The 12,375-nt window shown below is 36.2% G+C and overlaps 1 protein-coding gene across 4 annotated transcripts in view; it reads right to left on the bottom strand.

The window, feature by feature from the left end:
- Positions 1-12,375, bottom strand: part of Cdc42bpa (CDC42 binding protein kinase alpha) — a 184,316-nt gene that overhangs the window by 90,427 nt on the left and 81,514 nt on the right. For all 4 annotated transcript variants that reach the window (XM_027418850.2, XM_027418849.2, XM_035445641.1 and 1 more), the window contains exons 7-10: positions 10,085-10,285; positions 8,089-8,337; positions 5,337-5,416; positions 2,619-2,785 (exon numbers count right to left, since the gene is read on the bottom strand). In XM_027418850.2, the coding sequence (XP_027274651.1) occupies positions 2,619-2,785; positions 5,337-5,416; positions 8,089-8,337; positions 10,085-10,285 (697 nt within the window). The remainder of the gene's footprint in view (positions 1-2,618; positions 2,786-5,336; positions 5,417-8,088; positions 8,338-10,084; positions 10,286-12,375) is intronic.

Raw genomic sequence — 12,375 nt, forward strand, 5'->3', positions numbered from 1 at the left:
GAAAATAAAGAAGAACTAAAGAATCAAAATCAGAGACTTAAATTTTTTAAAACTAATGTCAACATATCTCTACACAATTTTTTTAATAGTTCCACTGTTCAGAACTGAAAAAGCTTAAGAACACCTTAAAGCATACAGTTCCATTGTACCTGTTTACAGTTTGTAAACAAGATATCCAAATATATAGACTTTAATGACTCAACTTTCTAATATATGTATGAGATTTGAGGCTTGAAGTACTATTGACCAACTAAGACAAAGAATTAACTATTCAGACTTTTATGTTTCTCTCCTAGCAGAGACCATCATTTGATATAAAAAAAATCACATATCATATAACATATGAAGAACTGAATAGGACATGAAGAAAGGTTTAGATGTACTTTTTGGCATAGAGACATTCTGGATTTCATATAGGAAATTAAAGGATTAGCTACAGGTGATTTGGCTTTTCAATTTAATTAAAACATTTGATAGAAAGAGATCAATTTATCTTGAAGTTATATGTAGAAGATGAAATGTATAAGCAACATGAACACTATAATAAGGCTTATTTCCCAGGTACTAGCAAAAGACAAAGAACAGTTTATATCAGAAATGAAACGACCCTTTGTCCTAAAAACAGCTTTTCTGCTATTGATGAAACAGATCTTGGTGAATTAGCACAAATCACACACATAGATAAAATATGTCACCATGCTTATATGCAGCATGGTCATCAATAAGCATTTCTTAGCCCAAATGAAAAGTGTCAGATATACTACATCATACATTGATCACAACTTCAGTATCTAAAACATATTTTATTCAGGTTAACATTTTATTTAGTATTAACATTGATCCTGTTGTGTTTATTTGGAAAAGGACATCCACTGTTTTAGTTTATTTAAAAGACACTTAAATTTGGGACTTGGAAGACAGCTTAGTTAGCAAACTTTGCTTTGCCCAAATACTATATATAACTCATGTGTAACAACACTCTCTTAGAAAAATTAAAGAATTCATACATCAAAACCACACTAAACTCTAAGATATAGAAAGCTCTCATGGCTATTGCTCTATTGTTCCTTTTGTAACAATAAAAATACACCAAATAATTTTTAAATATAAAACTAAGCATGCAAAAAAATTTCATTTGTAAACCCATTATGGAAGTGCAAAAGCAAAGCCGGAGTAAAATGAACCACAGAGGAGTAAGCTGTTGTAGGATGAAAGGCTTTGTCCAGGCTGAAGCTTGACCTAAACTGTGGAACATTTTTAATATTTGTTTGCTTGCTTGCTTTTGAGGAGTGTTACAGGTGTCAGTACACATGCCACTGCACTCGCACAGAGGACAGAGGACAGTCTTCAACAGTCAGTTCTCCCTTCTACCATGAGTTCCAAGGATTAAACTTTACTCAGTAGGCTTGTCACAGGGGCACTTTCCTATTAGGCCAGCTTGTTAGCCCCTTAAAACTGAGGACTTTCATGTTGAATACAAAGCCACCAAGCCTTCTGGAGAATGTGGGGGTAGGGGACTACGACACTGTTTAGGGAAGGCATTCTTGTCCTATTAGTAAGTATATCTGCTGTATTTGCATCAAGTCAGGACAGTCTCCTCACCAAGGTATTTAATTATTACTTCCAGATTTGGAAGTAATAAGATGAGGAAGCTGAAGAATAGAACAAATCTCCCCTAGTTACAAGTGAAGGAGAAAGATACCCTACCAGGCTTATCAAATCCTTCACTTCTGACATTAGAGGTGGATTGAATTAATAAAAATTGCTATCCAGCCTTGTTCAGGCTCATTTACTGATTGAATGAAGAGTGGGAAAAAATGTTCTGGGGCAAAAATAGCATTTACTCGATTGTCTTTTATTTTCACTTATATTAGTCACACAATTTACGTTACAAGGCATTTGTGGGCAGCAGGAGAACATGACCAACAATCAAAGAAAGAAAAGGTAGCAGCACACACACAGACAACTCAGGTGTAGAAATCAACAGACACTCGCAATGAGGAACAAAACACAAGCACAAAAGAGGAACACAGGAAACAAGGGAATCCTTACAGAAATACAGCAAAAGCCTCCAAACAGAAGCATACAGTGAGGGAGCAAGAGAAATATCATCACTGCTCAGAGTGAGAAAGGAGGGTGTAAAAGAACTGTGACATTGATTTCAGGGTTCTGAGAAACTGAGTAGATTAAGGAAAGATCAGAATCACTGCAGAAAAGCAGTGAAACAGTTAGAATGTTAACGTGTATTTTAAAATCATCACAGTGTATGATGGTAACAATGTGTAAGGACTGATCACGTATGATATGAAAAGTCACTAAAGTGTCATGTCAGGGTGAGAAGGGTTCTTTTTTCATGAAAGCTCCACTCTCCCAACCCCAGAGGTATTCTATTCCATACATTTGCATGTACACATCTATATCTATAGAAATACACATCCAGGTGCTATTTACTATTGTGTAATGTTTACATAAATGGCATTATACCCTTTTCTCCATGTATTTCTACAACTACATTTTTTTAGCATTTACAAAAAGATTCCTTCTGAAGAAAAGCCCTGGTAATGCAGCTCAAAACACTGTGAGTTCAACTCAAATGAGGAAAATATTAAAATACTTACCTTGAAGTTTTCTAGTAAGTTCAAGCTTTTCCTGTTCCAGCCGCTTAATTCTTCTTTCATAAGCTTCAGTTGCTAAGTTATTATCTAGAGTCCTCTGGACATTTACATCAAGATCCAGTGAAGTGGGACCTGCTGTTACCCTCAAACAGCTCCGGTCAGAAAGAACACTGAATGAAAAAAAAATAATTTTGGCTCATATTGCAATAAAGTTTGAAGAAGAAAAAAAAAAGAATTTTAAAATTCTTCATATTTGAATATCTATAGTAAAATATCTAGAATACCACGGAATGATTATAATTTTTTCTGCAAAATTACTGTAAGCTATTTGTAGAACTATTTTAAATGAAAACTTCCATCACCAAATTATCTTTCAATTTAAAACTCCATAAATTATAAAACAAAGTTACTGCAGGGTTATTAGCAGTTTAAAACAATTTGACAAGTTTACTGAAACAGTAGTCAAAACCATCTGCATGTGTTCATTAATAGAATTTGAAATTCAAAACTTTTAAAGTGGGGTGCTTTTCTGAATGCACATTAAAGATATTTGAGATGATGGCATTCACCAGTGAATCCCCATAGACAAAGAACTACAGCAACTAATGATAGCTGAGAGAAAGAATCAGTCTTCCTTGGGCATGAACTACCTAATTGTTTATATAAAATTAGGTAGTCAGCTCTGAAAGCCTATACACACAAGCAGCACTGAGTGGTTTCAGAAAAGAAAGTGAGTGTGTGTGTGTGTGTGTAAAATAATCAAAGAAAAACAGGTCATCAATTTGAGAGGGAGTGGGGAGGTGAACATGAGGAGTTGGAGGGAGTGGACATAGGAAGGATTGCAAGGAAGGGGACAGCACAATGATGTAACTGTATTTTAATTTAACATTTAGACAGAATTCTTGCCAATCATTTAAATTCTAGCAAAAGGGATAGAAATAAAAGCATGCAAAAAGATTAGAAAATGTTAACTGCTAAAGAGAAAATATTAAGTAGGAAAGAGAGAAGTCTTAAGAGAGAGAAGACAGAAATTTAGAAGGAGTAATCAGGAAAGCTGTGCTGATGCAGGTAGCTGAGGAAGTTGAGTCAAGGTACCAGGCAAGGCAGTGTCAGGATGAAGAACAGAGGCCCAAGCATCCCAAGACAAGGCTCTTGGGCCTTAAGGAAGTCTATGTAAACAGAACATGGCAAACAACCTGAAGAGCAGGAATAGAAGATGACTGAGACAGCTGTACAGGGCCTTATAGGAACCTTGGTTTATTCTTAGTATACAAAGAAAAGGGGATTGGGAATAGAGGGAAATGGCCATGAACAGGGACAAAAGGCTGTCTTATTCATCCAACAGGGCAGTTCTGATAGATGTAGGAAATAAAAGGAGCTATGAACATATTACACACACAGTTCAGACAGGTTTTAAGTAGAAGGCAAGGTGATGTCTTGTCACAGGGAATGTGGAAGGGTAGTTCCATGGCTGAGCCCTAGAACACTTTGATCCCCAGAAACTGGTGAGAGGATGACTCATGTTTGGAGACTGAGAAATGGACACAAAGTTAAATGTTTTCCTATGGAGCAGTGGCAACTGTGAAAAAGGGCAACCAAGACTAGGACTAGAAGTAATCACTACACCTGTTAACACAGGAACCAACAGAGGTGCTGGTAAAAGCAGTTTGCATGAAGTGATTGGGGCACAAATCCGAAATGAGTGCATTCAAGAAAGATTAGTATTAAAAATGGACAGTTAAGAGAAGTAATTTTGTTACAGACCAAAGAAATAATTGGTATCAGGAATGAGATCCAGAAAGGCTTTATGTTTTAAGATGGAAGAAATAACTACATGTCTGGTAAGGCGGTTGGCAGGACATAATGATGTGAATGGCATGTAAAGGAGAAAAACCTATGACATAAAAGTGAACAGTACATTAAGCCAAGCAGGAAGGAAGGGGAGGAGCCATCCCAAGCCAAGCTTCTTCATGGTCCATCCTTGAAAAGAAGAGCTTGAGAGTCTGGGGACAGATAGAAAACAGTGGCAGGCACTTGCAGCTGTTGTCAACTATCAGGGATGAAGAAGGCAAGTTCATCAGTGGAGAATGAGGGTGACCAAGCCTTGCAAGAAGTATGAAATGGTTACCTTGGTACATACAGGGCAGAACAAACCAATACAATTCCACGTGTTTGTCACACAGAATACGATCCTCAAAGCTGGTGAACCTCAATGAAAAGTTAGCCTGGTTGCTAAGAACCATTTGTCTGCTCCAACCACTTTGAATTGCTTAGATTTTAAATGTAGGACATTCACTCAACTAAGAAAGTCCAGCAGCTGAGAGATAGTTAAAGGTACTGCCTTGGCACACAGGAAGTGATTAATATAATTCTTATGGGACATTGAAGGGAGAGATGAGAGGACAGAGCGGAGTGAAAAGTAAAGAATGACATGAACAATGGGTTGGAAATTTTGGTGCTTGACATATACAGAATATTCATTAAGTGCCTTTATTGCTGTTTCCTGCCCTGTCCCAATGGGTATGACTTGGGCCACTTGTCCTCATCATTTCCTTCTTGGGTAGTTTATTCTATTTATAATACCAAAATAGGCTTATCCTTTGTTTTTTCACATTTAAATCCATCTCCTCGCCATAACAACCATGTATATACCATTTTCAAGCTTCAATTTACTTAACATTTTTATAAGTTACCCAACTTATCTTGATTTTTAAAACTTACCAGCTACTAGTATATGTAAAACCAACAAATGGTAGGTGATGGCCAGAAAATGCAGCGTGTGTTGGTGGAGGCATTGTTTCCTAAAAAAGAAAAGAAGAATACCAATCTGGTAAGAAATCTATATTTACAGCTCTTAACTATCAATGGGGATATATAACCATTCAGTTTGGTAGAGATGTTCAGTGATACAAAATGTGGACTATAGGTACTGCTACTACAAAAGTCAAACAAATAAAGTTTAAAAGGCCTAACAAAGAATGAAATTATAGTCATTATTTGTGTGTTCTGTATCTGAAAATTTGTCTAGCTTTTTTTTTTTTTTCTATAGAGACAAGGCCTCACTACATAGCCCACACTGGCCTCAAACTTGTAATCTTCCTATGTCTGCCTCCCAAGTGCTGAAATTATAGGCATGTTTCAGCACACAGTTTAAAAGCAAAATGTATTTGCAAGAGGACAATCTATATCCTCAGGGCTTATGTGGTCACTGAAGATGTGTGTAGAGTAGGGGATGCGTGATGCCCTTTGCTCCTCCTGCTGAGACTGAACGTGGAATGCTCCTCTTTTCTCACACTGGAAGCAGATGCCCTTGGCACACTCTATAAACATTTTTGTGTCTTTTTTGATAGTATCTCTGTGTAAAATAGCTCCCAGAAGTTCTGACTGATAATTGCTCTTATTTTATTTTTCTTAAAATTTCAAGACAGAGTCTGGCCTTATAACCAAGGTAGACATGAACCCATGATCCTTTCCATCACACTCCCCACCAGAGTGTTAGGATTAGAGGTGTGTGATACCACACCTGGCTGCCATCAAATGTAGCAACACAAAAAAGTAATCGTGTGCCTTTTCAGAGAAAACAACATGTGTTAGATAAACTGTTTTAGGAGTAAGTTATAGTACTATTAGACATGAGTTCAATGGTAATGAATCAATGGTATATATTATTATATGAAGTACCTTTAAATAGAAGTACATATAAAAAGTTTTTATATTCAAAGTTGTTGAAAATGTGACCAGAGGCTAACCTTATGTTTCTTTAATTTTTGGAGATTATAATATAATTACAACATTTCTCCCTTCCCTTTCCTCCCTCCAACAGCTCCCATATACACCTCCCTACTCTCCTTCAAATTCATTAACCTTCTATTTCTACAGAGCAATGGTCAATGTCAACTAACTTGGTTTTCACCATAACTTTATAAAATACAACTACTGTGAATAATTAAAATCAACTGTATATTCACTTAACTTGGAATGACCCAAAATTTCTGTCAACACTGAATATAATTTAAAAACTGGTGAGGAAAATCTATCTAATTCCTTCTTATGAAGTTTAAATAATCTAACAGCTCACAATTACCTTGAACATAGTAATAAAGCTTGCCTGAAGATCAGAATGCAAAGCAAGCCACACTAGTCAGCCAAGAGGTCAGGCAGTGGTGGCACACACCTTTAATCCCAGCACTCAGGAGACAGAGGTAGGTGGATCTCTGTTAGTTCAGGGCCACTCTGGCTACACGAAATTGATCCAGTCTAAAAGAGAAACAGCTCACACAGAGCACTTGAAGTGGCATGCCTTTAATCCCAGCACTAAGGAGGTAGAGACAGGAAGAATATGGCTGGGCAGAGAGACGAATATAAGGTGGGAGGAGACAGGAGTTCAAGGCAGTCTGAGGCAGCAGACTGAGCAAGCAGTCTGAGGATTCAGTCTAAGGATGCAGTCTGAGGTTTTGTAGAGACAATATTCAGTCTGAGGATTCGTGGAGACAGGATCGCCACTTTGGTCTGAGGTAGAGGTAAGAACTAGTGGCTGGCTGCTTTGCTTCTCTGATATTTCAGCTTTCTTCCCCTAATATCTGACTCTGGGTTTTTTATTGCTAATACAGATTGGAATTCAATACTTAATGTAACAGTAAAATGTGACATAAAATTAATATAAAATTTAGTATTGAACTAAAACCAAAGATACAAAATTACTGAATAAATTAACAGCTTAAAATAAGACTAGAAAAAAAAAACCCAAAATTTTAGGTTCTGATTTTCTTAAATTTGAGAGCAGAGTCAACACAATATGCTGGCCTTGTTACAGTCCATGAACTGAGAGGAGGAACTATTTGGCTCAGGCAGAGACTACCTCAGATAAAGAAGACTATGGGGTGAATTTCCATATTCATTCCCTACCCAGCTGGCTGTTTTAGTGGCAACAATATGGGTGTTGGATTTGAGCCTTCCAAATAAAGTGTGCCCATCTGGCAGCAAGGCATCAGCTTTTTGTTCCATGCTATAAGCACAAGTGAACAGGTGATGGGGTGAGAGGTAGGAGGTGTGCTATGTATGGTTTCAAATAAAGTTCAGTAGTTTTTCATGAATAAATATTTATTTCCTTTTGGCTATAGTAAGCCCTAAAACGTTTTGCCATGTGTTTCCAGTTTCATGGTTGATTTTATCTTTTATTTTTTTTTGGGGGGGGGACATGAAATACACTTTTTAAAGCATCTAAACTTGTCTTCTTAGGAAACCTACTTACACAAGTAGCTAAGGAACAGGTCATGAGTGACTATACTGAATTCAGTTAAGTCTCTTAATTTTTTTTTTTTGATACATGACAGAAAAAGCACTGGAAGTCATTAACTACTGTGTGACTGATAAGAGAAAAATAATCCTGACACCAAATTAATAAACAAAAATGTTACTTTATAACCATACTTATAAGGACCAGAAAGACAGGACATCTTCATGTCATACTTACAGAATTTTTTAAACAGTCATCATCCACATCAAAATTTGATGTATCTGTTGGGCTACTAACTTCTGGAATATAAGGTGCTTCACAGTTTCGAATATTATCCCAATCAATTCCACTGAAAAATGGATGTTTCTTAAAGTCTTCTATTCCATTTTGGCCAAGTCGATGTTCTCTACTACAAATGAGTCTTCGAATAAGATCCTTAGCATTTTCAGACACATCAGTCACTTGGGGTGGAAACTGAAACCTCTCCTACACAGACAACAATATAAGGTGTAAATACAAATCCCCTGTGTACTTACAACATGATAGCAAACTTGTTTAAACACATTTCCTTTTGAAAAACATCTAGTGTTTGATAGCACAGAGCATTGATACTGTTGGGAGGTACAGGGATAATGAGAAATAAATCCTTTTCCTAAAAGAATTAATTCTCTTAAGTGACTTCAAGACGGATGAACTACAAAAAGAGGTCAGATGCTATAGGATCTTAAGCTGATGTTAAAATGAGATGGATCTGACTAAAAGTAGCAGAATTTAACTCAACAGCAGTTCAAAAGAACACAGATTATTGATAATGTCCAGGTACAACATAAAATATCAGTTAATCATTAAACACTTAAAAATGTAACAAGTATCTGGCACTATTCAAAATGATTTACTTATTTAACCATTTAATCCTCACAATAATCACACTGGGTAGGAACTACTATGACGACAGTCTTGTAGAAGATGAAGCTGAGGTATACAGTCATTGTTTCTCAATGCCATACAACTAATAATTGACAGGAAGGGTCTTGACTGGAACTCTCTCCACACCCGTGTAGTTAACCAGCATGCTGCACTGCAGCTACTTCCTTCTGAATGGTACACATGTGCTTTCCACCTTCAATGTCTCCCTATCGTGCAGTTCTTCATAACTACCTACTGCTCTAGCTATGCATCTTGGTGGAAGATATAAAATCTATAAAATTGATTTATATGAATAAAACACCAGAACCTATTAAAAAGTACAGATTATCCTATTCTTCTGGGGACATTCAGATTCACTGAGGACTTTTCCAACTGTTCACAATCTTCTGTGACTGGACAGTTTATTCAATTCTGCACTTGGTGATGCAGAACTGGAGTTTTGTGATCTTGTTCCTGCATGCAGCTGGAGTGCAGCCAGTGGGCTGTAATCATTAACACTGGGACAGATATTCCATATATGTATTTTTGTTCTAAATATTTCCACCAGGTAGACTTCTAGATCTGACCTTGTTCCATCAAAAGCTCAAACCATCATCTTAGGCTCAAGATGGATACCTGTTAACTTTGTGAGAGGAAGTTACAATATGTAGTCCTGACAGTGGAACCTGAGGAGCTCCCAAGTTGCTGCAGTAGAGTATAATACAATGTTTCATTTGTCTTTGCCAGTTTGACAGAAGAATTTCGGTTAAACAAAACTGCAGTTGTCATGTGTGAGTCCATGGTTGGGTGTGTGTGCACAAGTGCTGAGCTGTCCATGGGAAGGTGAGGGGACAACTTTGTGGGGCGAGTTCTCTCCTTCCATATTTCCATGCATTTCAGGGACTGAATTCAGGTCACTAGGCTTGCACAGCAAGCACCTTAGCCACAAATCATCTTTCTGGCTCCAAAGAATCTCAATTTTATCTTTATTCACACTTCATTTACTACTAATAATGCTGATAATTTTATATGCATGCTTGCTATGATTGTTCATATTATATAGTAAAAACTAATAAAACTAACTACTTTTAAACTCTGTTACTCAACTATAGAGACCAATGTTTCTATTTAGGAGCACTTCCAAACAAAATATATGAAAAAGTTAAAACTAATTATTCACAGATTGTGGTTACTAACAATTTTCCCCTGGTATACAAAAGAATATGACTTTTCATGGTTGTGAAAAAAGTATTTTCTCTTTACTATCATGTGACTTTAATTTACTGTATGTATTTACTGTGAAAATTGTAAGAGTAAATATACTAACTTTGTGATTCATGATTTTTCCATATGTCTCCACCAGAGACTCAGCATAGAATGGTGTTTCTCCATAAAGCATCTCATACATACAGACCCCCAAAGACCACCAGTCACACTCAGGGCCGTATCTGCCTTTTCCATCTTCCATAGCTTGAAGGATTTCAGGAGAAATATAATCTGGAGTTCCAACTGCCACTGAGGACTGGACCTGAAGAAGTGTATATTTTTATTAACATACTATATTAGAGAGATGATTTTAAATTAAAAAGTTACTTGAGAAATATACAGCAGGCAGTAAGATTTTTGTTATCTGAATTTAGTCTCCTAGTTTACAGAGTAAGACTTTAGATGACCTCTATATTAACAGCTTTCATTACTCATAACCTCACAGAACCTTCACTGTAGCTGAATGCATTTAAGGGAACAATATAATTTTAGTCATTACAGTCATTAACAAAAAATGAATATTTCAATTACAACATTACTATTAATTTTGTTTTGGTTTGGCTGTCAGAGACAAGGCCTTATTATGTATTTGAGGCTAGTCTCAAACTCACAATCCTCCTCCCTCAACTTCCCAAGTACTAGGTTACAGTATACTACTATATTTGCTTTCTTACTGTTTTTAATATTTATCTGTGCAATCATTATATATGCATATATATGTATAATGGAACTGAAAATTTGCAATTAGATATGAAGAGAACAACTCATTCAGATTAATACTGATAATTTTAAATTCCTATAAAGAAACCTAAGAAAACTAAAGGTTGATTATTGTACATTAAGTTCTTAGTTGCACTGGACATGATAGTACACACCTCCTTAAATATTAACACTGAGATGGATCTCTATGAGTTTGTGGCCAGCCTTGTCTACATAGCAGGATTCAGACTAGCCAAGGAGATCATAGAGTGAGACCTTGTCTCAAAAAAAAAAAAAAAAAAAAAAAAAAAAAAAAAAAGCAAACAAAAAAAAAACTTATTTGGAAAAAATTATAGAAGGGAAGTATAAAACCAAAATTCTTAATTTTAAGAAGTTGAAAATACAATTACACCAAGTTAGACAGATGAAAATAATAAATGCTCATTTTATTTTTAGTATCTGGAAGAAATAGCTATCTATTTTACACTCCTACTGACAGTGCCTAGGGCTCTCAATCATCCACACCCTTGACAACACTTGCTGTTTTCTGGTTTGGCAGCAGCCATCCCACCAGGCCAGAGATGTTACTGTAGTGGGATCACAGGCTTTCTGACTTATTTTTCTAATGACAGGTTCTACGGAGCATCTTTTCATATGCTTACTCCTCATTCGTAAATCTTTGGGAAAATTCTCTTACTCTTCACTAGGGCTGTTTTTCTGTTGTTGAGCTTGGGAACAAAAGCTCCTGCAGAAACTACCCCTTACACTGAGCCTTGCACAAGTGTGATTAACTGATTAAGACTTCAGCACCTGTGGGGCCGTTAGAGTGCTGCAGGCCAGAACCTAATTATAATCCGTGGCTGTTCCTTACATCTTCTTAGCATGTAATCAGATAAGGGATTGGGAAACACTGTTTAGCTGTCTGCTGTCTTTTCATTCTGCCCACTATGCCGTTTGATGCACACAGAGTTTGAAGAGAATAGAATTTACCATGATGGGTATGGAGAGGGGTTGTGATTCTGTGTTATTCTTAAGAAATTTGCCAAATACAGTCATAAATATTGTCCCTTATGTTTTCTAAGAGGTTTTTTAGTTTTTACATAGTTCTTGACCTATTTTTGAACTGATTTCTACATGTGGTATAAAGTAAAATAAGTTGATTGTTTAGATTGGGAATATAGTAGGAAAAATTTATTAACTCTACATGTAAATAAACTATAATATTTTTTTAAAAGCTAAAGAGAGGCATTAAAATATTTAAATGAGCCAGGCAGAGTAGCATGTCTTTAATCTCAGCATTCAAGAAGCAGAAGCAGATGAATCTCGGTGAGTTCAAGGCCAGCCTAGTCTACAAAGTGAGTTCCAGGACAGCCAGAGCTACATAGTGAGATCCTGTCTCAAAACAAAACAAAACAAAACAAACAAACAAACAAACAAACAAACATATTAAAATAAAATTTTATCTTCCAAGTATAAAGAGAGTAAGAAAGATAAAATACACTGGGCAGTAGGTAAACAAAAGCATTCAGGCAAATAACAAGCAAAACCTAACAGTAATAGCACAGGCTATTGGACTAAGTCACAATATCCAAGAGTAGATTAAAGAACCTGTCAAGGGACAGAGATTTATCAATGAAAAACAAATAAGACCAA

The sequence above is a fragment of the Cricetulus griseus genome, chromosome 5 (genome assembly GCF_003668045.3).
Source record: "Cricetulus griseus strain 17A/GY chromosome 5, alternate assembly CriGri-PICRH-1.0, whole genome shotgun sequence".
Classification (NCBI taxonomy): Eukaryota; Metazoa; Chordata; class Mammalia; order Rodentia; family Cricetidae; genus Cricetulus; species Cricetulus griseus.